Source organism: Eubalaena glacialis, chromosome 9 (genome assembly GCF_028564815.1).
Source record: "Eubalaena glacialis isolate mEubGla1 chromosome 9, mEubGla1.1.hap2.+ XY, whole genome shotgun sequence".
NCBI classification, from domain to species: domain Eukaryota; kingdom Metazoa; phylum Chordata; class Mammalia; order Artiodactyla; family Balaenidae; genus Eubalaena; species Eubalaena glacialis.
The window spans coordinates 34,618,268-34,645,864 of NC_083724.1; the positions used below are offsets into that span (position 1 = coordinate 34,618,268).

Genomic DNA, 27,597 nt, shown 5'->3' on the forward strand with positions numbered 1-27,597 from the left:
ACACAGCTGACGCCTGGGAGGCAGCAGTGCCGTCACCCATTCACAGTGTACCTTGCGGAAGCCCCCCCATGAGCAAGCACCTCCTGGCTTTGGGTTCAGCAGCAACACCTAGGAGCTCTTCCTGCTCCAGTCTTGCCCCCAGAAGCCTCAGACATAGGCCCACAGAGAGCAGGGGCCCCCCTGAAGGCCCACCTCCACAGGGAGGGAAACAGAGCCAAGCCACAGAAGCTGAGATGCCCCCACCTGCTTTGCAGGAAAGAGGTCTGGCTTGGCTTTGCCTCTGACTTGCTGTGTCACCTTAAGCAAATCTCTTGTCCTCTCTGAGCCTCAGTTTCCTCACCTGTAACATGGGTATAAAATTCCTGGCTTCTAAGGTCAAAATCAAAGAGAGATCCTAGTATGAATGCATTTATGAGCTGCAAAGGGCTAGAAATGTTAGGGCCTATTATTGCACTTGTCAGTCCTTAACTTCCCCAAGACAATCCTCACCCCAGCTATGACCTTTACACAGCCACAGAATTTCCTGCCAGATTCCAAGGTCAAACTCAGGATGTCTCTCCGAACAGGACCAGGCAGGGGTGCTGGCCCACTGGCATCCTAATGCTGAGCCCGGGCTCCTTGCCCTCCTCAGCCAGGCCCAGCCACCTCCCCTACCTCATCTCCCCTCCGCCAAGCAGGACTCCGTGAGGGACGTGGCCAGTGTGGATAGGGTGAGCGGCTCTGGGCCCCATGCTTGCTGTTCTAGAAGCTGCCCCAGTACACCTGAGCAAGGGTGCATAGTACCAGCAGATTGAATAAGTCCAAAAGCCAGAGGTTGGCCCTCAGGCCAGCTCCAGGGGGCTGACTTGGCCGTGTCTGGCACCTGGGAAGGGTAAGTCCCAATAGAGGTTGGCTGGTGAGCCGCCCACGAGGCTGGCTCCCCCTGTGACAACCCGCAGCATGGTCCAGTGCACAGGGCATAGGACCAAGGTCAGGACACCTGCATCTGTGTCTCTAATCAGTCACCTACTTGCTGTGAGTCCTTTCCTGGGCCTCAGTTTCTCTGTCTGTAAAAAGAGGAACTGGACTAGAGCATAATCCCCTTAGTGTTTAGAAGGGGGGAGCCAGGGGAGAGGGATTTTGGCTGACACGGTGACTAGAGGACATTCCTGGCATTTAGTGCCCAGGGGCCAGGGGTTCTGAGTGTCCTGCACTGAACAGGACAGTCCCTCACAACAGAGAATCACATGCCCTCCAAAGGAAATAGCTGCCGGAAGTTCCCCCATAGAGAAACCCTTGTGGGTGATCTCACAGGTCCCTTCCCGATTTGGGATTCTGAAAAAAATTCACCCAAACTCGTAATCAGACAGTCTAACAAGAAAATCTTACCCTGAAATGACAGCTTAGAGCTTGGCTGCCTGGAGATGTGGAGCTGCTGCTGTGGAGATAAGCAGTTGGCCTGGAGGGATCCGGAAGGTCCTCCCAGCTCCAGGGCTCTGTGACTCCCTGCGCTGGGAGATAACGATGATGGTTCACATATAAGGAGTGGGCCTTCCAGTCTCAGGAGCCTGCTAAACTCACTAGTCACCTCTTCTGATCATCTTGCCAAACCTGGGAGGTTGCAGGTGAGGAAATCATGGCTCCGAAAGGCTTAGAGATGTGTTCAAAGTCACACAGCTGGCAAGTGATAGACTTGGGATCTGAACCCAGGGGCCTTTCTCTCCCTGCCAGGCTTCCTTGATGGGACCGCCCCCCATCTTCCCCCAAAAAAGAGGCAGTGTTGACTCACATGCCTTCCCAGGAAAAGAGAAGCATCTCAAGACTCTGAAATGCAGCCCAGAAAGGTCAGACATCCTCCCTCCTCTCCCTACCACACACACTCAAACTCACATTTATATACACACATATACTCACCCCCAGTAGAAAGATCTACCAATTCTACCAGATATTTCAAAAATCAGCTTTGAAATTAAAAAAAAAAGAGGCAGAAAGCCAGCTTCTGGGAGCTGGTCAGAAGGTGGAAGGCACCCCCTCCTTCAAAGAAGCACTAGCCAGGTGGTGCTTGGGAACCCGAGCTACCCACAGCAGTGGCAGCCTAAAAGGTCCGAGGGAGCTCGTGGCACCCTTCATGCCCACCACCGGACTCCTCACCCTCCCTACTCAGGGTCTGAACACACAGACACACAGTGTCAAGTCTATCCTTGCGCTTAGCTGTCACTCTGTGTCAGAGGCGTGCGAATGACAAAAGGAGTCTACATTCTATCTTTTTTATTTATTGAAGTATAGTTGATTTACAATATTGTGTTAATTACTGCTGTACAGCAAAGTGAGTCAGTTATACGTATATATACATTCTTTTTTTTAAATATCCTTTTCCATTATGGTTTATCATAGAATATTGAATATAGTTCTCTGTGCTATACAGTAGGACCTTGTAGTTTATCCATCCTATACATAAAAGCTCACATCTGCTGACCCCAACCTCCCACTCCATCCCTCTCCCACCCCCTCCCCCTAGGCAACCACCAGTCTGTTCTCTATGTCTGAGTCTGTTTTTGTTTTATAGATAGGTTCATTTCTGCCATATTTTAGATTCTATATCTAAGTGATATCATATGGTATCTGCCTTTCTCTTTCTGACTTACTTCATTTGGTATGATGATCTCTAGTTGCATCCATGTTGCTGCAAATGGCATTATTTCATTCTTTTTTATAGCTGAGTAGTATTCCATTGTATATATGTACCACATCTTCTTTACGCATTCATCTGTTGGTGGACATTTAGGTTGTTTCCATGTTTTGGCTACTTGAATAGTGCTGCTATGAACATAGGGATGCATGTTTCTTTTTGAATTATAGTTTTATCCAGGTATATATATGCCCAGGAGTGGGATTGCTGGATCATATAGTAATTCTATTTTTAGTTTTCTGAGGAACCTCCATACTGTTTTCCACAGTGGCTGCACCAACTTACATTCCCACCAACAGTGTAGGAGGGTTCCTTTTTCAAGGAGTCTGCATTCTTAACCAGAGATCTGCTAAGCTGAGGACCAAGTGTCACCCTATTGCTTAAGATCCTTTAAGGCCTTGCTGTCCAAAGGGCAGTCCGTGGACCAGCAGCATCAAGCATCCCCTAGGAGCTGCTTAGAAATGCAGCATCCCGGGGCCCACCCAGACCTACTGACCCATCTGCATTTTAACAAGCCCCCTGGGTGGTTTGTGTGCATATTATGGAGTGAGGAGCAGCGCTGGCCCCCTCACTTATTGCACTCCAGCCACACTGGGCTCCTTTTGGTTCCTAAAACATGCCGAAGTCTTTGCCATTTCAGGTCCTGCCTGCTTGCTGTTCCCTCTCCTAGGAATGCTCTCCCCCGAGGTTTTCACATGGCTCGTCTTCCCACCGTTCAGGTCCCAGACTAAATGTCGCCACTTCAGAAGAGCCTTCCCAGACTACCTGATCTGAAGTAGGTCCTCTGGCTAGTAGCCCTCAGAGTGCCTCGTTGTTCTCTTTAGGAACACTTATCACCCCTCTACTCGTAGCTGTGCCGTGTGGTTTGTCAACCTCCTGTGCCCTCCACTGGAATGCACGCTCCAAGAAGACAAGCATCCTACGGGTCTTATGCACCCGGACCCCAGCATCGAGCACAGTGCACGGCACACAGCAGGCACATGAGAAATACGGATCAAGTCGATTCTGAATGAGTGAATGTAGGACAAATACAGTTGTGAAATGTAAGACAAATATAGTCATCCCTCAGTTATTCAGGCTTACATTAACTATACTGTAAATTAACTCATAGGCTCATTTGCAGATGGGAAACTGAAGTCAAGAAAAGGGCGAGGACTTGCCCAAAGTCACCCAGTAAGTCTATAACAGGACCCAGCCCTTTGACCTTTCAGGCCTCAATGTTTCAAGCCATGCCCGGACCCTTGCTGGTCCATTTGTGCAGCCTGACAAAGCTGGATGTTTGTAGGGGCCACTGACCTACACTGTGAATAGTTGCATCATGCAGAGGGACTCTCAGGCCAGCTGCTCCCCTTTCGCTGCACAGATGGGGGAGGCTTTCCCGGGCAGCGCCTGCCTGCCTCCTGCTGAGCAGCAGCTAGACCAGGAGTCAGGTGTGAGTACTTGCAGCCTCCGGCCATTGCAGACAGCTTGATTTCATGCAGCACTGAAGCACAGCCTTTGCTGAGCTCTGGGGGCTTCAGGGAGGCCTCTATTGACTGTTTAGCAATTAAGTCATTCCTCCCATGAGCAGCACCTCACAGTTTACAGAGCAGGTATTATACCCACTGTCTCCTTGGACTATGAAGCAGGGCAGGTTGGGGGATGCATGTGGTGAGGAAGGAATGAACATTGGTTTGGGAATCAAACGAATCTGAGCTCTGACACTAGCTGGAGATTTAGGGCAAGTTACTTAACTTCTCTGTGCCTCAGTTTCCTCATCTGTAAAATGAGGTTAACACCTTGATAGATTCTTTTTTTTTCTCATTTTTGGCTGCATTGGGTCTTCGTTGCTGCACGCAGGCTTTCTCTAGTTGCGGCGAGCGGGGGCTACTCTTCGTTGCGGTGCGCGGGCTTCCCATTCTAGTGGCTTCCCTTGTTGTGAAGCATGGGCTCTAGGCACGCAGGCTTCAGTAGTTGCAACACGTGGGCTCAGTAGTTGTGGCTCTCAGGCTGTAGAGCGCAGGCTCAGTAGCTGTGGCGCATGGGCTTAGTTGCTCCGCGGCATGTGGGATCTTCCCGGACCAGGGCTTGAACCCGTGTCACCTGCACTGGCAGGCGGATTCTTAACCACTGTGCCGCCAGGGAAGTCCAACCTTGTTAGATTCTTATGAGGCTTCAACAAGATAACGTGTGTAGAGCTCACAGCTTTGCAACTAGCACATTATTGTCACTCATGACAGGGCAGCTCTTGGTGTTCTTAGGGTGGCTGTTATTTGCTGAGGCCAGCCCATTCCCCCTCTGAGGTCATCTCTCATGGAGCCGTCCTGATCTTACTAGGATGGAAGACCCATGAGGACAGGGTTCTTGTCAGCCCTGGTTATTGCTGCCTTCCCCATGCCCAGAACAGTACCTGGCAGATGGTAGTGCTTGATAGTTATGGAATGAATGAATGAATGAATGAATGCTTACTTAGGTAATTGCCCAAGTGAGCAACAAATAAGGAAGGAAAATAAAGAAAAGAAAAAAGCAAGCTGAAAGTTCTTGTAAGCCAGTTATCCAGGGCAAGGGAAGCATTCTTAGGCCAGTGGAAATGCTGCAGTCCACAACTGCACAGAGAACTGGGCCTAAAATCCTGGCTCAGGCCCTGACGTCATATCCCGGCATGGCATCTGCAGGGGTCAGTGCCCTGTGCTCACTGGCGCCGGGCTGCGTGGCCAGCCCACACTAGGAACAGGGGGAATGCCATAGCCAGGTACAGCCTGGGCCCTCTGGCCCCTCCTTCGCCAGCAGCTCCCCACGCCTCCCCCCTGCTCTGCTTCACCCGCTGCCCTGGGAGGGGGGGTGGGGTGGTGGTCCTCCAAGGTGCCTGAAGTCTGGCTTCATTTAAGGCCAGTGAGTGCCTTCTAGAGTAGCACAGGATGCTGCTGACGGCTTCGACACTTGCAGCCCCACCGAGCCACAGAAGCAGCTCTGTGTCCCCAGCAGAGGGTGATCCACAGCTGCTGGGTGGACCCTCCACACGGTTCTTTGGTGCCCTCTAGTGGTGCTCTGGTACATGACAACGACACCAAGTAAGGGCTCAGGTTCCCCGCCCTCCCCCGTTGCCTGGTCAGGCATCTCTCCCCATGTGTGTGACTGCTCAGAGCACTCTGAACTCCAGTCCCAAGCACAATGGATCATACAAGAAAAGGCATGGCTCTTACAGTTTGCTTTGAGATTCAATGCAGGGCTCATTTGACTTTATTCAGACTCCCCATCCCCCAGCCTCATGAGTACATAAACTTCATCACTCATAAAACCACCCCAATCACTGCCACTGATTTGTGTCCAGTGTTCACAGCCCTGGGGCTGTGTGAAAGTGACGTTGATGACTGGGAGGTTTTTATGGCTTATTTCCGGATCAGTGCCTGTGTACTGGGAGATGGAGTAGAAGCATCTCTGCTCACCCTTGGGATCATGTCTTCTCTGAACTCTCGGCAGGCCCTTGTTTTTTTGCTGCCCTTCCACCTCTGCAGGCGAGGCTGTGCTTAAGCTTAGTGAGATAAATGGGGTACTGAAAGACCAGATATAAGAGTTGGGATTTCAGGATTCGAAGAGGTCAGAGCAGACCAGGATGGAGGGCATGAGGAGGAGAGGGCTACAAACGAGGTAAAAGGTAACCAGGCTGGAATGTCAGCTGCAGAAGCGAGAAGACAGAGCTAGCAGCAGTTCCACGAAAACTACCTATGGGGTCTTAATCAACCATAAGGAACATATGAATCACCAATGAAAGGTAGTTATTTAGAAAGGCAAGGAGATCTGGAGCAAGGGTGCTTAGTACCACCTGAAGTGTTGAGCTCAATTCTAGGTTTTCAGATCAATAGTAAACTCGAGCAGTTTAGGAGGACCAGGTCAACTTGTGGGGGGAGGTGATATGTACCTTCACTGCAGATCTTCCCCTCATGAGGAAGAGCGTGCAGACTTAAGGAGAGAATTTAATACCATTCTGAGGAGCCCCAGAGGAAAAGACGAGGATCAGTGGTGGAGGTATAAGAGGAGAAGGTTCTGGTTCAATAAAAGACAAACTGTGCAACCATCTCACCAAGAGTGGGAGGGAGGGGACTCTGTCACTGGAGGTATATAAGCCAGGCAATCATTGTTAGCTTCCTATGAATAGAGTTTTCATTACATTGAACAATGGGGTATGACAGAATCAGTCCTCTCTACAAAGAGAATCTAAGAGTTCATCATAAATGACTGCCTTTCATTGTAGAACAACAGACACTATCATCATCAATGGGTTTGCTGTTCGCACGTGGCCGTAATGGGCCTGTGCTACTGCGTTCTGAGGTCTGCTTAGTTGTCAGACATTGGAGAAAACCAAGTTACGCCACTAAGTCACTGTTGACCTTGGGACCAAGTCCTTTCTCAGTCTCCTCAATTACACAATGAAAGGACATCAGGAAAGCCCCACCACTCTTAGAATCCAGCTCAGCTCCTGGGTCAGTAGCAGTGGAGGGGAAATCTCTAGCCCTGGCAACTCTGACTATGGTTCCTGGAGATCACCTTTCCCTGGGGTGTCTCTCACAAGTACCCACTGCCACCACTGCAGAGGGCCCTGTAGCACTCCAGCCTGTGTGTGTACTCAACGATCATGGAACCAAAGAGGCTAACGTAAGGCTTTCTGTGGCTTGGGACAAAAGGGAAATCAAGCCTGAGAGAGCATGCAACTGGATGATCTAGTTATAAAATGGCCTGAGCCCTGCAGCTCCACCCCTCCCAGCTCCTCCTGTATCCATATGGGAGCACCATCTTTCCCCAACTCACAGGTACCCAGGCAATGGCATGCCTTGAAGGTCAGGCCTAGTGAGCAGGGCTAAGAGAAATAGGGTTTCCATCCCCCATGTGCTTAAGGCCTGCCTTTCACATCCCTGGATCCCACCAATGTGCCCCTTCTTCCTAGTGACTGACCCTGGGCATGCCTACCCCTTACCCTCAGGAGTGTGGCTTTACCCTGGGCCTTAAGAGGCAACATCCAGAACACAGTTCTTTGATGAGATACCCTCAGTGGGATCTGTGCTAAAGACAGATTTGCAAGGACATCTTCAACTTAGTAAATTTGTTGTTGGTAGTGTATGGATGTAGCAATTTTGAAACTATTTTGTGTCTATTATAGAATTGAGAAAATGAGTGAATATCTTGATGTTGTTAGAAACCAGGGATCTCACTGTAAGAGAATAAAGATGCAAATATGGAATGGGGGAGAGCAAGCAAGAACACTGTGGTGTTGGATTTTATTTATATCTATAGATAGATGCTAAAGAGATAGAATGATGGTAGATGGATGGGTAGATAGATAGATAGATAGATAGATAGATAGATAGATAGATAGATAGGTAAAGGGGCCTAGAAGTAATGATACCCTAGGAACAGTGAGCACATCAGTGCCCAGATCTCGGTTTCTAAATACTATTCTCTGCTACAAAGAACCAGGACTCCTCAGAGAAATGGCTGATTCCAAGACTAGGGCAAGGAAAATACAAGGAGACCCTGGAACCCCTTGTGCCAAGAAGTAGGAAAGTGCTCAAAAAAATTATGGGGACATGTTGAAAAAACACAGGAGACAGCATGAAGGGGTTTCCTACTAGCCAAATCTGGAAAATTTTGAACAAAATGAATAATACTAGTAATGGATTATAAGACACTGAATCTAAAAGGATCCCATAAGTCTATACTGACATACATAAATGAGTGGGAGGAAAGATCTTGTTTACAATATATTGCCAAGTATTTAAATGGAATGTTAGAGTTAGAAAATCACCATTTTGCAGCCACCAAAGTAATACGACTCAGATAGGAATCATCAATGGAAGCTGCAACCACTGAGTTAATGTTTGTGGGGGAACAGGATACCCACACAGTCTCAAAGTATCTCCCACAGATTATTTATTAATTACAAGAGGGAAATGGTACCTTTGAAGTGGAGAGATCTGGCTGACATCACCTCAACCAAATGACCAAAAACATCACCAATAATGGGACAAAGTGCCATCAAATGCCACTGATGTGAAACACTGAGGAGGTGAGAAAATCACTTACATAGAATTCCTGCCAAGAATACATAACCTGAATTCAATCATGAAAACACATCCAGACAAACCCAAACTGAGGGACATTCTACAAAATAAATGACCTGAAATATCAATGACATAACAGACTGAAGTAGACTGAGGTCTTTTTTTTAATTGAAGTGTAGTTGATTTACCATGTTATGCCCATCTCTGCTGTGCAGCAAAGTGACTCAGTTACACACACATACACATGCATTCTTTTTTATATTCTTTTCCATTGTGGTTTACCCCAGGAGATTGGATATAGTTCCCTGTGCTATACAGTAGGACCTTGTTGTTATCCATTCTAAATGTAATAGTTTGCATCTACGAACCCCAAACTCCTAGTCCATCCCTCTCCCTCCCTCCCTTCCCCTTGGCAACCCCAAGTCTGATCTCTATGTCTGTGTGTGTGTTTCTGTTTCATAGATAAGTTCATTTGTGTCATATTTTAGATCCCACATATAAGTGATATCATGTGGTATTTGTCTTTCCCTTTCTGACTTCCTTCACTGCATCCATGTTGCTGCAAATGGCATTATTTCGTTCTTTTTTATGGCCGAGTAGTATTCCATTGTATATATGTACCACATCTTCTTTATCCATTCATCTGTCGATGGACATTTAGGATGTTTCCATGTTTTGCCTATTGTAAATAGTGCTGCTATGAACATAGGGGTGCATGTATCTTTTTGAATTATAGTTTTGTCCGGGTATATGCACAGGAGTGGGACTGCTGGATCATATGGTAATTCTATTTTTAGTTTTCTGAGGAACCTCCATACTCTTTTCCATAGTGGCTGCACCAACTGACATTGCCACAAGCAGTGTAGGAGGGTTCCCTTTTCTCCACACCCTCTCCAGCATACGTTATTTGTAGACTTTTTTTTTTTTTAATCTTTGGTTGCGTTGGGTCTTCGTTGCTGCACGCGGGCTTTCTCTAGTTGCAGTGAGTGGGGGCTATGCTTCGTTGTGGTGCGTGGGCTTCTCGTCGCAGTGGCTTCTCTTGTTGCAGAGCACGGGCTTTAGGCGCATGGGCTTAGTTGCTCTGAGGCATGTGGGATCTTCCCGGACCAGGGCTTGAACCTGTGTCCCCTGCATTGGCAGGCAGATTCTTAACCACTGTGCCACCAGGGAAGCCCCTAGACATTTTAGTGATGGCCATTCTGATCGGTGTGAGGTGGTACCTCATTGTAGTTTTGATTTGCATTTCCCTAATAGTGATGTTGAGCATCTTTTCACATGCTTATTGGCCATCTGTATGTCTTCTTAATAGATATTTTTCCAAAGATCTTCTGCCCATTTTTTGATTGGGTTGTTTTTTTGCTGTTGAGTTGCATGAGCTGTTTATATATTTTGGAGATTAAGCCCTTGTCGGTCACATCATTTGCAAATACCTTCTCCCAGTCCATAGGTTGTCTTTTTGGTTCCCCCCATCCCCATCCCCACCCAGCAGCATGCAGGATCTTGGTTCTCTGACCAGGGATTGAACCCACGCCCCCTGCAGTGGAAGCACGGAGTCTTAACCACTGGACCACCACAGAAGTCCCTATCTTTTCGGGGTTTTTTTGTTTGTCGTTTTTTTAAAATTGTTTATTTTTGGCTGCATTGGGTCTTCGTTGCTGCGCACAGGCTTTCTCTAGTTGCGGCGAGCAGGGGTACTCTTGTTGCGGCGCGCGGGCCTCTCATTGCAGTGGCTTCTCTTGTTGCAGAGCACGGGCTCTAGGCGCGCGGGCTTCAGTAGTTGTGGCTCACAGGCTCTAGAGTGCAGGCTCAGTAGTTGTGGCGCACGGGCTTAGTTGCTCCGCGGCATGTGGGATCTTCCTGGACCAGGGCTCGAACCCATGTCCCCTGCATTGGCAGGTGGATTCTTAACCACTGCACCACCAGGGAAATCCCTCTTTTCGTTTTTGTAATGGTTTCCTTTGCTATGCAAAAGCTTTTAAGTTTAATTAGGTCCCATTTGTTTATTTTTATTTCTACTGCTTTGGGAGACTGACCTAAGAAAACACTGGTATGATTTATGTCACAGAATGTTTTGTCTATGTTCTCTTCTAGGAAGTTTATGGTGTCATGTCTAACATTTAAATCTTAAGCCATTTTGAGTTTTTTGTGTGTGCATGGTGTGAGGGTGTGTTCTAACTTAACTTTATTGATTTACATGCGGCTGTCCAACTTTCATAGCACCACTTGCTGAAGAGACTTTTTCCCATTTTATATTCTTGCCTCCTTTGTCAAAGATTAATTGACTGTAGGTGTGTGGGTTTATTTCTGGGCTTGCTGAGGTCTTGAGATTGAAGGAGGAAGGGCTGATTCCAAGGCTGACTACAGACATGATAAGTAAATGCAACACATGGTCCTGGATTGGGTCCTTAAAGGACATTATTAGGCCAATTAGCAAAATTAAAAAATAGGTAGTGTATTAGATAATATACTGTATCAATGTTAAATTTCCTGAATTTGGTAGGTATATGTGGTTATATAAGAGAATCTCCTGTTCTTAGGAAAAACATGCTAGATATCTAGGGGTGAAGAAGGGCCAGGATGTCTGCAACTTACTCTCAAATAGTTCATTAAAAATATATACCTACAGTATATATTTATTTTTTCACTCCCTTGTTGTCTTTTTCTCCTCTTGCCACTATCTGGCTGATTCTCTCCTGGAGTTTCTCAGTTCAAATTCCTGAGAGAGAGAACAGTGCTTGGGTTGGATCCTCTCCACCACCCCTCTTTGAGCAGAGCACTTTGCACTAGGAAACCTCATAGGTCCCTGACAAGCCTCGGATTGGCTACCTAAGGTCAGGTGCCCACCCCTTGTCCAATCAACTCTGGCCCAGAGTGCATCATGTGGTACATAACACAGCTGCCACCACTGCTCCCTCCATGGAGGTGGTGGGTAAGAAGATCTTCCTTAAAGGGGTTTGGCAGGCCCCGTGCTTGGTCTAGCCAGTAGATACTATCTCCCAACTACCTGAGTTAATTCCAGAGACACCTGAAGGCCTCCACACCTAACTTTGTGCTTCATTCTCACCCTTACTCTTTTAACAAATGTTATAGAAAGATGCCTGCTCTGGGCCAGGTCTTGTGCTAGGTACTAGGGGCACAGAAGTGACCCAGTCCCTACTCCTGAGCTCTGACTCAAGCTGGAAATGCATGAAGAACTCAGATAACTGAAGGTCAGAGCTGAATCACGACCAACAAACAGAAGGTAGTCAACGCTGGTTGAGGCCCGAGTCCCATGGAACACAGAGATGGGGTCCAAAAGGCCTCCTGGATGGTAGCACTGGCTGTGGCTCATGGGAGGGAAAAGGGCTATGAAACAGGGACCTGGCTGCTGGGAGGGTGCCCAGTGCCATACCTGGGTTTCTGTTTTCTCTTCGCACAGCCGGACCCGGCAGGACGGGACATCTCCATCCGCCCTCTCCTAGAGCACTGTGAGAACACCCACATGACCATCTGGCTTGGCATCGTCTATGCCTATAAGGGGCTTCTCATGGTAGGTGCAGAGCGGGAGGCAGAGTGGGGGAAATGCTTCTCTGTCAGAGCTCTCTCTCCTAAGCGCCTCCGTCAACATAAAAATAAACAGAGCCCCCAGGACTAAGCACTTGCTCTTTGCCAGTCTCGGTGCCTGGCACGTGTCATTTCAATCCCACAACAATCACATGAGATAGGTACAAATAATGTCCCCATTTCACTGTGAGTGTGCCTCCCAGCTGCCACTGTCCTGCTCCCTGACAGCAGTCTGTTGGTACCCAGACCCAGTTCACATCCTGTGGGAGATGAGTGGAATCATCTCCATTTGGAGATGGGGGAAATCAGGCTCAGACAAGTTAAATGATTTGCCAAAGGCCGCCTGGTAACCTCCAATTTCCAAACCCAATACTCTTTCCACTCCATTCATCTGTTATACACAGATCACATACCAAGCCCACCTCACACAACTGTGGAATTTCAAAGTTAGGAAGGACTTGAAAGGGCAGTCCCACCCGACCTTATTCTGGGTTGACCCTTGAATCTTCTCTCCACATCCTGTGCAAACCATGCCTGCAACTGCCCCCTCCTCAGATCCTTCCACAGTGAAGTGAAGCCGCGATCGGCCTCTGTGGCAGAGAGGAGGCACACAGAGCCCCTGTGAGAGAGCAGGCATCTGGAGCACCCATCCAGCCCTGACGCACATTGCCAAGGGACCCCAAGCAGGCCATTTGGCCTTGCCTAGCCTCTGCTTCTTCCCCTCTAGGATGTGGAAAGCCATGCCCAGCTGTAGGATTGAAGGCACCGCACACGAAGGAACCAGCACGAAGCAAGCTTTCAACAGCGTGGTTTCCATCCCTCACGCAGTATCTGCTTCCTGGGCTTCTGGTTCCTATTTTAATTGGAATTAAAAACAATAATAAATCAGTCTGTGAGATAACACACTTAAAAGAGAGGAAAACAACTATGGTTGTAAAAAATACCAATTACAAAATAATTATTAACTTACTCTTATAACGGATGTAACAGTTTACAAAATGCTTTCACATCCATCCTCTCATTTCATCTGGACAGAAGCCCTGTGAGATAGTATAGGCCCTTGGGATGATGTTACATGGTTCGTGCAGGTGTTGGATGCCCCAGACTTCAGAGATAAGGCCAGAGGGAAAGGAAGCCTTTGTAGGACAGCCTCCTGGAGGGGCTGGACCACAGCCGAAGCCCCTGCAGCGGTCAGCAGCTGTGGTCAGCTCTCCCTCCTGCCCACACCACCATTCTACCCAGCATTCCATCTGCACTTTCTCTGCAGCCTGCCCTCCCCTCAGACAACACATGATAGCTAAACCCTCAACACCCTACTTTACATCACATTTGACTTCTACCCTATTCATTTCTGTTGGAAATGTACTGGTTAGGAGTAGAGCTGCAAGTGACAGAAAACCCACAATAATAGTAGTTTTTAAAAAAGATAATTTTCTTCTCAGGTAAGCAAAAGGGCTGGTGTGGAGGCTACTAGAATCTGAGCTCCTTGCATCTTGTCTTCCTCATCTTCATCATACAGCTTCCACATCATGGTCTAAGATGACTTTATGGTCTAAGATGGCTGCTCAAGCTCCAGCCATCACATTCCACTCCATCTGCTAGGAAGGTGGAAGAGGAACAGCCTTTTCCTCTAAAGACACTTCCCAGAACTTGTACACACCACTTCCACCTACATGGTATTGTCTAGAACCCAATCATATGCCACACCTAGCTTCAAGGATGGCTAGGAAATGTAGTCTCTCTACTCTGGGTGGCTATGTGCATTGGGGGTCCCAGACACAGGGGCTCTGCCTGGTTTAACAGAAAAAAGACTAGTCTTAACTTCTAGAGACACAGTCCACTGTTGCCACCATATTGCTCTGTGGCCTTGGGCAAGCCCCTTCCTCTCTTTTGGGCCTTCAGGTTCTCTGTAGAGGGAGGGCATGTGGTTGAGATTGTGTCTGAATTTCTTCCCCACTGTGGCCTCCTGTGGGTCTGTGTGTGAACCAGTGGTGGAGGTGAAGGAGGACCACACAGTGTAACACCCCAGTCTGCATTTCCTTGGCAGGACTCAACCCAGGGCCACAAGTGGAGACAGACTGTGATATCCTGAAGACCTGGCCAGCAGCAAACCCCCAGCCTCCCTCCCCCCAAGCCCCCACTTCAGAGTAGGGGGGAGTAACAGAATAACCCTCAGTTCAGTAGCTTCTCAGAGCAGGAGTGTATGCCACCACCTGGTAATGACCGTCTCCCTTTTCTGTTCACCGTTCCAGTTGTTCGGTTGTTTCTTAGCTTGGGAGACCCGAAACGTCAGCATCCCCGCACTCAATGACAGCAAGTACATTGGGATGAGCGTCTACAACGTGGGGATCATGTGCATCATCGGGGCTGCCGTCTCCTTCCTGACCCGGGACCAGCCTAACGTGCAGTTCTGCATTGTGGCCCTGGTCATCATCTTCTGCAGCACCATCACCCTCTGCCTGGTGTTTGTGCCAAAGGTACGGGGCAGGTGCCAGCAATGCCCCCCGCTCACCACCCTGGCGTCTGGCCTCTGACTCCATCACAAGGGCAATGCTGTGTTTCTCCCACTTTCTACAAGTTTTATACACTCTTTTTTTTTTTAATGATGAACACAATTCACATCACAGAAAGTTTGGAAAATGCAGGAAAGCAAAAAAACCAGATTTTTCAAAAATCTCACATAGTCCTGCCACCCAAAAATAATCACTGTTAATGTTTTGGTTTGGTTTTTCACTGTTAATATTTTTGATGTGTTTCCTTCCAACCTCTTTTTTAATGGTTTAGGGCAGTGATGCTTTTTCAGATATAGCTGTAATTATAGCACACTTTGCAATTTTCCTTTTTAACTTAACTTGTGCCCTTTGTATCTTCCCACATTCATAACCATTGTTGAGAGGAAGTTCCATAATTTACTCAACCACTTGATCCCTGATTGGTGAGCATTACAGTTGTTTCCAGATTTTTTATATTATAAATGAACTTTTTTTTCTACATAATACATTTTCCTTGTTTCCAATTCTTCCCTTAAGGTAGAGTCACAGAAGTAGTATTAGTGGGTCAAAAAGAATAACCATTTTTAACAACCACTTATGTTTTTCATTCGTCTGAAGGGCTGAACTGAGAGATATTTTCCAAACATTATCCTACCCAGCAGTGGGCAGGTGAATCAGAGGCCTTGACCCCTACAGTAGGCTGATCTGTGTAGAGGAAAACCTGACCTTCATGGGTCTCAAGAGTAAAAGCAGCAGCAGGAAACAGAGGTAGTTGAGAAGTCATTGACCCAAGTTAGGGAGTGTCTGCCTTAGAGAAAGGGGAGAGGAGAGATTGCTGGGGGTCCCATGGCTCCTCCAGCCTCCTGGGCGCCCAGTCAGTCCCTAAGCAGTGTCAGCTCTGCTCTAGAACACCTCTGGCATACACTCTCTCCTTTAGTTGTCAACACTTTCCCAGGCTGCAGGCTCACACCACAGCTTCTCTGCCTGCATTCTGACTTCCTCTCCACCCTGTAAAAGATGCCAGATGATTCTAAGCCCAGTTCTGACGGGGTCACTCTGCTTTGTCACCCTTGATAGCTCCTCACTGCCTTCCTGGCTCCAGGATCAATTCCCCGACACTGGGCTGTCTTTCGGGACCATTGGATCTCCTTGTCTCCCCCAGAGAACTCTGTCCACCATCCAACTGCCCTTCTCTATAAGTGCCCTGAGCCCTAGGCCTCCCTGCATTTGCATATGCCATTTCTTCCCCCTGGACTTCCTTTACCTTCACCATCCTTCCAGACCCTCCAAAGACCCCAGCCCAGGCCCAGAGCACTGTGGTGAGCACTCTGCCCTGGATGCCTCTGGCCTGGTGAAGATCCTTTCTCCATCCCTGCCCCTCGCCTCTGAACCATAGGTCCTGGTGGACAGAGGCCGTGGCCATGGTTCTAACAAGCACAAACCTTCACTTTCCTCCCATTGTCTTCACAGCTGTCACCTACAGCTGTTTATTTTCTACGTGGAGCTAGGCCTAAGGCAGAGTGAGGCTCAGCTGGAGCTAGGCCTAAGGGGCCCTGGGTGGCCTCTGCAGGATAGCTGGGATGCGGGTGGAATCAGGATCAGGAGACCAGACATCTAGTGGCAAGGAAGAAAACCGAGACTCTGCAAGGGGAAGGGGGCTGCCCAAGGGCACACACAAACGAGGGACAGAAACAAGTCTGAGCCCAGGGCTCCAGACTCCCAGCCTGTGTCGTTCCTGGGGCCCCATGTTGCCTCCAGCGCAGGACCCGCTGGAAGCAGCTGGATGGGCATGGGAGGAAGGGCCCCAGGGTCCTCTTTTCAGCCCCACCTTTGTCTTTACAGCTCATCACTCTGAGAACAAACCCAGACGCAGCAACTCAGAACAGACGATTCCAGTTCACTCAGAATCAGAAGAAAGAAGATTCTAAAACCTCCACCTCAGTCACCAGCGTGAACCAAGCAAGCACGTCCCGCCTAGAGGGCCTGCAGTCAGAAAACCATCGCCTGCGAATGAAGATCACAGAGGTATCTCCCACAGCACTGGTCGCCAGGGCCCCATCCTCCCATGAGTCCCTCTGCCCTGTGCAGGGACTTTCTGGGCTGCCGCTCCCCACCACGTCCCCTCTAGAGCATCCCCACATCATGGCTGTGTAGTCCCATCTACCGTCGTTATGGCTGCAAGAACCGGGAGGAACATAAACTAGACAGAGACGGTTTGTCAGAATCTGACAGGAGTTTATTACCCACCTGGCCCAGGCTCTGGGGTCCAGCAATGCCCGATTCAAGACATCCTCAGAAGGAAAGGAGTTCTTAAAGATTTGTGATTATACTAGTGAGTTGGGAAAACTCAGTTTTCCACCTGGGGCCAGGGCAGGGGCTGGGCCGGGGGCTCTGACTCAGCTGGAGCCTTTGTTTTCTAGCTGGACAAAGACTTGGAAGAGGTCACCATGCAGCTGCAGGACACACCAGAAAAGACCACCTACATTAAACAGAACCACTACCAAGAACTCAACGACATCCTCAACCTGGGGAACTTCACTGAGAGCACAGGTAGGAGGAGGTGGGACCCCTGGGTATGAGACACCAGCCGTCCATTTTACAGATGAAGAAACTGAGGCTCAGAGAGAGGGGTGGGGCAGGTCTGAAGTCACACAAGCCAAGCTGGAGTATCTGGAACCCACGTCTTCTGAGCACAGTTCAGTGTTTGTTTGGAGCCCCACCTGGAGATCCACCTATGCACGGGGCTTCTTTTTCTCAGTCCCTCGGGCTCCAGTTCCATGTGTACCCCACATGGCCAGCATTCCCAGCGTTCTGACTGGGGGCACATTGTTCTTAGTGAATAATGTACCCGTACTTCTTCCAACATTTCAGTTTCAAACACACCTCATCAACGTACAGGAAAGGAATGGTAAGATGACATGACGTTCGATTCCACCAACCACTTGGGAAGTAACACAGTCCATTTTTTGCCTACATTTAGGCAAAATTTTAAAAAGATTACCAGTGTTGATAAGAGCGTATGGAAATAGACACTCTCCTGCAATGTTTTGGAAGTCGGTCTGGCACCTCCAAATGTCTGGTGTTAAGCCCCTTGACTAGCAATTCCCCTAGCGGGAGGCTTCCCCTGGGAAATAATCCCACAGGGTCAAAGGTGTAGACACATAGTGCTTATCATAACACTACTTGTAGGTGAGAAAAGCTGGAATTAACATGTTCGTCATTTGGAGTGGTTTCATGAATTATGATACAGCAAAACAAGGCATATAATAGTTATTAAAAAGTGAGGTGCATCTCTTTGTACAGATATGGAAAGATCTCTAAATGAGAAAAGCAGTATGAAGACCAGCATTATGATACACACAATATGCACACACATGTATGTGTATATGTGTGTGTGTGTGTAAGTGCATTTTTCAAAAGGTCTGGTAGAACAAACACCAGATTGTTAACAGTATCCACCTGTGGGAAGGGGACAATATGTGTGGAGAGTGGGTGAGAAGGGATTCTTTTATGTTTCATTTTATATACTTCTCTACTGTTTGCATCTTGTCATTAGCATATATTCATTAATTTTATAAAATCTGTTTAAATCAATGAAAAATCTTTAGTTTCTTTTATTATTACGTAAGTATTTTATTATAAAAGCAATATTATAAAATTCATTATATTAGATGTTGATTGTTTAAAAATGTCTAGATTCAGATAAGTAACAAGGAAATTGAAAGAAAAAAAATTATTCCTGATTATTTTAGTATCTAGTAAAGGTGGGCATTTCAAATTAGTGGAGAAAAATGAATTATTCAACAAATTTCATTGGGATAAATGGGTAGCCATCTGGAAAAGAATAAAGTTAGATCCTTACCTCACAACTTACACAAAAATAAATTCCAGATGGATAAAAGATTTAAATATAAAAAGTGAAAATCATGAATGTACTAGAAGAAAGCATAGGAGAATTTCTTTTGTAATCTCAGCAGGAGGGAAACCTTTTCAGTTTGATGCAAAACAGAGAAACCATAAAAAAAAAGTTGATGAATTTAAATACAAAAGAAATTTTGTTAACAATGTGAAAGCCATCATAAGTACAGTCAAAAAATCAAACAAACTAAGCCAAAAAATATTATCTCAGGTAATAAGCTTATTCCCTTATATAAAAAGAAATTATATGTAATTATATACAAAGTATATATAACTATATACAAACTAATAAGAAAAAGACCAACAAACCAAAAGAAAAATGGGCAAAAGAGAGTTCTCATTAAAGGAAATACAAGTGGTGCTTATGTTTATGAAAAGATGCTCAGTCCCCCTCCTATAAAGGAATGCAAATTAATTTACAGTGAAATACCATTTTTACCTATAAGACTAACAAAGATCAGAGATCAAAAAGTTGCTGAGAGTGGGAGGCAACAGGTGGCGAAACACTGCTGCCTGAAATAGAAATTGTTCTGACCCAGCAACTCCAATTTGGGAATTTATCCTAAGGATATACAGTCAACTCTCATTACTCACGGTAATTGTGTTCTACAAAGTCCCTGTGAACCGTGAATTCCTAGGGGAGACACAGGGTTAGGTTCCTGCAAGCCTCTCCCAGGTGGACATTTTCATCAACTGATCAATACATAATTTTGTTTTATGTGTGTTTCTACTGGAAGACACCTTGTTTAATATACATTGTTGATTCATTAACACTGAACTCATAGTCAACAGCACTGTAACTCATATCTGAACGACACATGTAACACACATTTTCTCCATCTGGCACATCACAGCTTAGGAGAACAATGGACAGCACTTCAGCACTAGGCTTGGGAGCCATTCTAAACAGCGAAAGCACCAACACAACGCACAAAAATGTGAAAAACGTGGTACTTCATAGACCACAATAAGGATACTTATTTATAATATGAGAGGTAAAATAAGGCAGAGCCTTGTTCAACCTCAGCTGGGAGAGCGACTCAGATTTTTGATGCTCTGTGTGTGTTATCGAATGACAGTGAAAGCACCACGAGTATTGACTCTGGGGTTACAAATAAATTTTAGCAAGTAGGCAAGTTCACAAACACAGAATCTGTGAATGAAGAGGATTGACTGTATTCACATGGATGCAAAATGACACACATATAAGGTTGCCCTAACCCTAACCCTGCAGCAGAAAAAGAAAAGCCTGCGCACGGGCTTTCTCTAGTTGCGGCGAGCGGGGGTACTCTTCATTGTGGTGCACAGGCTTCTCGTTGCAGTGGCTTCTCTTGTTGCGGAGCATGGGCTGTAGGCACGCGGGCTTCAGTAGTTGTGGCTCGAGGGCTATAGAGCGCAGGCTCGGTAGTTGTGGCGCACAGGCTTAGCTGCTCTGCGGCATGTGGGATTCGTGGACCAGGGCTCGAACCCATGTCCCCTGCATTGGCAGGTGGATTCTTAACCACTGTGCCACCAGGGAAGCCCAACACCCATACTCTTTTCCAAACCAAATGAATCCAGATCTCTTAGGTGGGGGCCATGTTTTTATATTTCATATTTCTTTAGTTCTCTCCAGGTGGTTCTGAAGCACAAAGATGGTTGAGAGCATCATGTTTTGTGGCTACACAGTATTTCTGTGAATGGAGGCCCCATACGTACATATTAGTATGTAACTAATCCATTACTACCGGACAAATTCGGGTTAGTTTCAACTTTCTGATATTGTAAACAATGTGGATTTGAACATCTTGTATATATTTTCACAAACATCCTTAATTATTTCTTTGGGATAGTTCCTGAAAGTGGAAATTCTGGGTAAAAGACATACTTTTTATAGTGTTTGATGCTTATTGACAGTACCTGCCAGAAAGATTATGCCGGTTTATACTCCCACCAGCAGTTTACTATTATTATTCTTTTCAGACTTAGCAATCTTATGGAAAATATACCTTGGAGTTTTTTTTTCTTTGTCATTATATTCCTAATGCACCCGTGAAAAGGACCTTCATATTCGAACCTCTCATTTCTAAGTTATGTTGCCTACATTGGTCGACTCGATTCCCTTTTTTTCTCGAAGAAAGGGAGGTCCCAGGGCACACCATCCACATCCCCAGCACGCCACTTCCATCCCTGGACAGGGGCTTCTTGGCTCCCTGCCTTGGTCTCAGGAGAGCGGCTCAGGGACCATGGCTTAGAGAACACAAAGGGAAGATGGGCTCTTTTGCATTCTCTCTCCTTGGGCAGTATCCTAAAAATGACTGCATTGTTGATTTTTAAAAATTAAGTTAACAGAATTATTGCAGTATTGTTGTTTTGCATTCAGATGGGGGAAAGGCCATTTTAAAAAACCACCTCGATCAAAATCCCCAGCTACAGTGGAACACGACAGAGCCCTCTCGAACATGCAAAGATCCTATAGAAGATATAAACTCCCCAGAACAGTAAGTACCTTTTCCTTCAGAACTACTGCCCAAGACTACATTCCTCCTACACAAGAGTTTACATTTGGCACCATGTTTTCACATGCATTACTTTATTTGAACTCTACAGTAATCTCATGATGCAGGTCAAATTACACTGCTTATTTTACACATAAGAAGACTAATATTCAAAGAGGGGAGGTGACTTGCCAAAGCTTACCAGTTGCTAAATGCAGGAGATGATAGGATTTGAACTTGGGTCTCTCCAACATCAAATGCCATGTTCTCTGCCTTTGTTACATATAAAATGAATACATTTACTTAACGCCAATTTACTGAGACCTACTATGTATCAAGCACAGCACTGAAGAAAACAGACAAAAATCCTTCCCTTCATGGAGTTTACATTCTATCTGGGAAGACAATAACTTAACAAAAAAGCAAAAGCTAGTATGTTAAATGATAGGGGCTTTGGAGAAAAACTAAGCAGGGAAGGAGTTAGGGAGTATAATTTTACACAGGGAGGTCAGAGCAAACTTGGTGAGGTGACATCTAAGTAAAGACCTGGACATCTCCAGTAGCTTTGTCCCTACTGGCAATTTTTAGTTCTTCCCAGTTTATAGCGGATTAGAAGCAGCAATGAGAAATGTCAACTCTGAAACTTGTTCCCTGGGAAGTGACAACAAGGGGAGAGGAACCAGCAAAGGGAGCCCAATCACCAACTGCAGTGTCATTTGGGGCCATTTAGTCTTAGAGCTAATAGCCTCTCAACCCAATTAGCTCCAGGGCCTCGCAGCTGACAGTCCAGTATAATTACTGATGGTTACATGGCATTCATCAGTGGTCTACCTATTAGTTCCCTGCATTACAGTGCAAGCACCTTGAGGGTAAGGTTTAAGTCCTTCCTGTGTCCCTTGGACTGAACACAGCTTCCAGCACTGAGTAGGTTTTTGGCAATGAATTAATGAAAAGGCAAACAGGATCCCAGCAGACAGCAGAATGTGTGGCTCTGACAACCACACACAGATGCCCACCCTGCCCGGGATGCTCAGACAGAACACCCTTTCCCAGGTCAAGTTCATTCTTCAGCTCCCCATTTTCCTGGAGTCTGCCAACACCAATGACATTACACAAGCTCAACTTTAATTTCCAAATGAAGTCTCCAACACACTAATCTCTCATGAGCACCTGGGAAGGGTCTCTTGGGAGAAGCCCTTCTGGCCAGCAGGTCCTTAGGGAGTGGGGGCAGCACTGCATCTGTCCCCATCCATCTCAGAACCCCACCAATGCATACACCCCAGGGCGCACCCTGGTGAGCTGAGGCAGCCTCTGTGAGTTGATTTGCCACCCCACAAAGCACTGTGGGTCAACAGAAGAAACAAGAGTCACACCTTCCCCAGTTCTGGTTGTTTCTGTGAGCAAGTTACACAAACTCTGTACCCTTCTCTCATCTTTATAATGGGAACAGCAGTGCTTCTTTTGCCTATTGGGTTTTGTGAAGGTCTGGGGTTTTTCCCACCTGAGTGGCCAGGCCTGGAGGACACAAGGAGGCCTAAGAGTTCAGGGAATGCAGCTTCCCAGATGCAGTGGGATACTGCACGAAACACAGCCGAGCAGGGGAGCAGTGGCCTGGGCACATCCGCCAAAGCAGCCTTCACAACAAATAAGGTGATTTACTCTCCTGCCTGCTGATCGTGAGGACTGATGAGAAGGTAAGCGGAAGGGTGTGGTGGTGAGCAGGTAGTCAGAAGGCTGCTCCCTTTTCACTCCGCTCCTCCATCAGTCCTGTTTACCCAGCCCCTGACTCAGCACGGCCTCAGATTTTTTTCTGGCTGCCTTTCTGGGAATTTACCAGAAATTCCATGTTCTGGGGGCACAGAGAAGGAAGGAGCTCACTCTGTGAGGGGGATAGCACAAAAACGATGACATTTAAACTGGATCTTAAAGGGAAAGCAGTCATCAGATGGGAAAGCAGAGGAAGAGCTATCTAGGCCGGGGAAACAGCATGTGCAGAGGCATGGAAGATTGCCCGTAAGCAGGGTTTTAGGGGAAACTAGCCACCAGAGGGTAAGGTTTCCGGGGAGAGAGGGTAGAAGGTTCACCTGGAGAATTTGACAAGAGGCAGATCTTGGGGAGCCCTGAATGCCCCATCCCAGTGTTGGAGAGAAAACGCTAGTCACCAAAAAAGCCGAAAGACCAGGAAGGAACCTTTTGGAATTGGCCCAGCAAGAGGGACTGAGGTCCTGGACAAGAGACAGTGGCAGCGAAGCCAATGAGGAAGGACAGAGCAGCTGAGAAGCCTTTCAGGGATGGAGCCCAAAGCCAAGGCCATTCGGGGACTGGCAAGAGTAGCGAATGAGAGCTGTCTGTGTTGGCAGCAAAGCCCTGTTCGAAGGGCAAGGCCTTATTCTTAAAAATCACTGGAAGCTCGAGAAGCCTGCCTCCTCCTTGCTGCCGTTGCTCTGGTTATTCCCGGGGCAGCAGCTGGCACAGGCAGGCCTGCATTAAACACCTGCCAGATGGATGAGTGGTTAGATGACAGGATGGACAGATCCTGGATTCAGAGAGAACTTAGCTTCTTAGCACCACCATCAGCATCTTAGCCAAAGCAAATCCAAGGGCCTTCCTAGTGAGCAGCCTGCTAGCCTTCACTAACACCCCCCTTCCTTCTCTCCCTGCCACAGCATCCAGCGCCGGCTGTCCCTCCAGCTCCCCATCCTCCACCACGCCTACCTCCCGTCCATTGGAGGCGTGGACGCCAGCTGTGTCAGCCCCTGCGTCAGCCCCACCGCCAGCCCCCGCCACAGACACGTGCCACCCTCCTTCCGAGTTATGGTCTCGGGCCTGTGAGGGCGGGAGGCCTGGGGCCGGGGCCTCCCCCGCGACGGAACCACATGGAGCAGAGGCATCTGCTACAGGAACCCTGTCAGCTCTGGCCGCGGAGAAGCTGGCGCCACGGCTGGTCTTGCGGGACTGCTCGGATGGCACGGAGTGCACAGGATGGGGGGCACTTGGCACCTGACCTCGCGCCTTATTTGTGAAGTTTTTATTCTTTCACAAAGAAGAGGAATGAAAATGACTTCTTCCTTAATGTCTGCAAAGGAGGAGGAGCTAGGATTTTTGAAACTTGGCAAAAAAAAATCCTAGACAAGGAGAAAGTCACTAGAACTACAGCTAGAAGTCACTGAGTGGCCCTGAGCAGCCTTGAGAAGAGGCGAGGGGCTTCTGGAGAAACCGCCTCTGCCTCTGCACACATGCCACCGGCTGTGGCCCCCAGGCCAGCCCTTCTCCCCTCTGGGGAAGGAGGTGGGCGGGGCAGCCAGGCTCCCAGCTGCCAGTCCAGCCAACCCCAGCCTTCCTGGAACAGGGAGTCTGCAGGGAGGGCAGCCAGGCACAGCTCTGCGGGCTGAGGGCTGGGGTACCGGAGCAGGCTGACTCGCATGCCTCCCGGTGGGACCTTACTCTCTGATAAATGCCACACATTAATACAATAACACCCGTTCCGGGACCGTGGGGATTTAGGGCACGTCACTGCAGACACACTCTGCAGCATTCACCCACAGTCGGCCATGCACCCACCACGTCGGCCATGTCCTCGTGTTCGTATCAGGTGTTCCCCGTAATAAGGGGGGCACCCGAGCTAATCATAGAATGTCTGTTCCCAGCAAACACGATAAAGAAAGATTGTGCACTTTAACCTCTCTCATCAGGGCCCAAGGGCTGGCTGGGGTTTGGTTTTGTTTTTTTCCACTGACTTTGTTTCTGACCAAAGTGAATCGGGGGCATCTGCGAGAAGACATCCCTGTAGTCGTGGGGAGAGAGTTGCTAGCTGAGGGCTTCCCTTAACTTCCAGAAGGCAGCCTTCATTGGGACGAGCCGGCAAGCTCTGCCCTTGGGGGTCCCAGGGGTGATCAATCAGCACACTGATTCTCATTCATAACATCACTCTTCCCTTTTAAACGAACCCCAAAGAGCACTGGCCTGGGAGTCGCACAGACCTGGGTTCAAGCCCTTGCTCCACTGCTAACTCCCTCCATGACCTTGGGCAAGTCACTTGTGTCTCTCTGAGCCTCAGTTTCCCCTCTCTAACAAATTGGGGTTGAAATAACACCTGTCCTGCCCTACCTCACAGGGTCACTCTGAAGATCAAAACTTGATCTCATCCAGGAAAGCTTCATACCAAACAGTGAAGCGGCCCTGACCCATGAGGTATCAGGATGACCATGACCTTCAGCCCTCAGGACAGATGGGGCTGTGGCCCAGAGAAGCTCCCAGCACAGCCCTCTCCCAGGATCCACCTGGCTGGAGAGAGGTGGATCCCGATGATTTCTGTGACATTCCTGGGACAGGTTCATTTGCTAAAGAAAGGCCTGAATGACAATGTCCCGGACGTCTGCACAACTGAGCAGTCGCTCAACTCCCTAAAGAAACCTAATGGCAGCTTCAACAGGCAGGCAATAATCTCTTCCCAGACCACTAAAGTCAGGAATACAGTGTTGTCACCACCAGGGTTTGACAAAAGGGCCCACGGGAATCTTACCATCGCCAACATTTCAAAACACCCTATTTCACGTAGCATAGAGTTCCCCTCCCCTCCCCCAAAGAGAGGTTATGGAGGTACTGTAGCTTTTAGGGGAAAAAAAAATGTTAACACATCGCAGGTCAAGTTGAAGTCACTGTCTGTTTAGGCACTAAAAGTTGGTGTTGTCACTCACTGTGTATTACAGTATTTACTTTCTTGATTTCACCAAACCAGATTTAGTTTAAAGGACCACATTAATTTTTCAAAGGGAAAGAAACAATTCATTGTACATAATGTATACACACACACAAAAACAATACCTGTAGAAATATTAATCCAGCATAGCAGGAAAGAAAAAAAGAAACAAAAGTACGGGACAGTCAGAGGTGAGTGTGTGCATCTGTGACCCACTGTGACTCCTGGGCGTGCGCAGTCTTCTAGGTTAACCCACACAGTACATTCTCTGTCTTAATGATACTGTAGGTTCACCTGTTGTTTTTTTTTCATTTCCCCACAAATAACAAGACCCACAGAAGTGACTCTAGCTATTTAACGGTTCTGTCCTTTTATATGCAGCAAACACACCATACACTTCCGAAGAGGCTTCAGCCTGAAGGTGTTTTCCAATGATGTTAGTGCACAAACGCTTTAAATTAGACTGGAACTGCCAGAATCAAATGTAAATGAGGAATTTCTCGTACCCCTATTGCATGGTATCAATTTTTAATAAATTGTTGCAAATTTGTTTTTATGAATAAAAGGAAGAAAACTGTTGTCTTTAATGCCTACTCTTCCCAAAATGCAGGTCAAATCAGGCCATATTCTCCTGCTAAGAAACTCAGGGAAAGGCTCTGTGGGGGTGCCTGCTCAGCATGGTCCCTTCCTTCAGAAGCTGCCTTCCCCTGGCTTCTGCAGGCAGTAACAGAGCAGCCTGTTACCATGTGGTGATAGATCCAGGGGTGAGAACCTGACCTGAGCTGGGCCAGTAAGTCCCTTCCCCATGCAGAGAAATTAGCCACGAAAGAGAAAAACGAAGCCAGCACAGAGAAACAGGATCAAGAGATGGGTCCTGATGGTGTCCAAGCACCGGGTCAGCTGTTCCTGAAAGCCAGCAGCACCCTCGTCTTTCCCGTGCTGGGATGTTCAGACCTTCCTCAGATTCTCAGTTCTCCCAATAAATCACCCTTTTTGCCTAGGTTAGTTCAAGTTCAGTTCCCATCAGTTGCAACCAAAAGGTTCCTGACCAGTCTAGAACGCTCACTCCCTCCCCAGGCCCGACTCCCCACCTCCCCAGCCCCGAGTCCAGGCCATGACAGCCTCTGGAGACTTGGTCTCATGCTCCTTCCAAACTCATCACCCTCCTCCCCCGGACCCTATAGACTGTTTGCACTTCCTCCACTGCACTGGGCCCTCAGCCTGCAGCTCCATCTCAAGTCCACCCCATCCTTCAATGTCTCATCCAAAACCACCTCTTAGTTCCCCCGACTTGAAATCCTCTCTTCCACTGTCCCTCTCTCACCATACCAGGTAAAGGCTCACACTGGCCCTTCCTCTCCACCCCAGACAAAGAGCTCCCCAAGGATGGGAGTCACATCTACTTCCTCGATGTCCCACCCAGCATCAGGCCCTCCCACTGGCTCAAAACAGTCCTTGATGAGGCTTTTGCAGAATTGAACATTTTGGCTGAGGCATGTCCATATTGGATTCCGGGTCTGGAAGACAGAGCGAGGCCAGAGTGGCCAAAATAGGGCAGGGAGGCCTGAAGCCATGTGACTAGGTGTGAGCCCCTGAAATGGGGGGGCTGGACCCACAGACTTCACTAGAAGGCTGGACCCAGTCTAGAGTTTCCTAGTACACAGGGTCCTCAGTGGTGAGCCTCCTGAATACTGACCACCTTTTAGACAGCCCTCCTATGGGATATAGGATGTTCAAGGGTGGGGAACAGGTCCAACAAGGTAAG

The 27,597-nt window shown here is 47.8% G+C and overlaps 1 protein-coding gene across 1 annotated transcript in view; it reads left to right on the forward strand.

The window, feature by feature from the left end:
* Window positions 1-24,048, forward strand: part of GABBR2 (gamma-aminobutyric acid type B receptor subunit 2) — a 360,010-nt gene extending 335,962 nt beyond the window's left edge. The window contains exons 14-19 of the mRNA XM_061201103.1: window positions 12,122-12,232; window positions 14,499-14,723; window positions 16,581-16,763; window positions 17,159-17,288; window positions 21,019-21,136; window positions 23,800-24,048. Of these exons, the coding sequence (XP_061057086.1) occupies window positions 12,122-12,232; window positions 14,499-14,723; window positions 16,581-16,763; window positions 17,159-17,288; window positions 21,019-21,136; window positions 23,800-23,965 (933 nt within the window). The 3' untranslated portion in view covers window positions 23,966-24,048. The remainder of the gene's footprint in view (window positions 1-12,121; window positions 12,233-14,498; window positions 14,724-16,580; window positions 16,764-17,158; window positions 17,289-21,018; window positions 21,137-23,799) is intronic.
* Window positions 24,049-27,597: the final 3,549 nt, after the last annotated feature.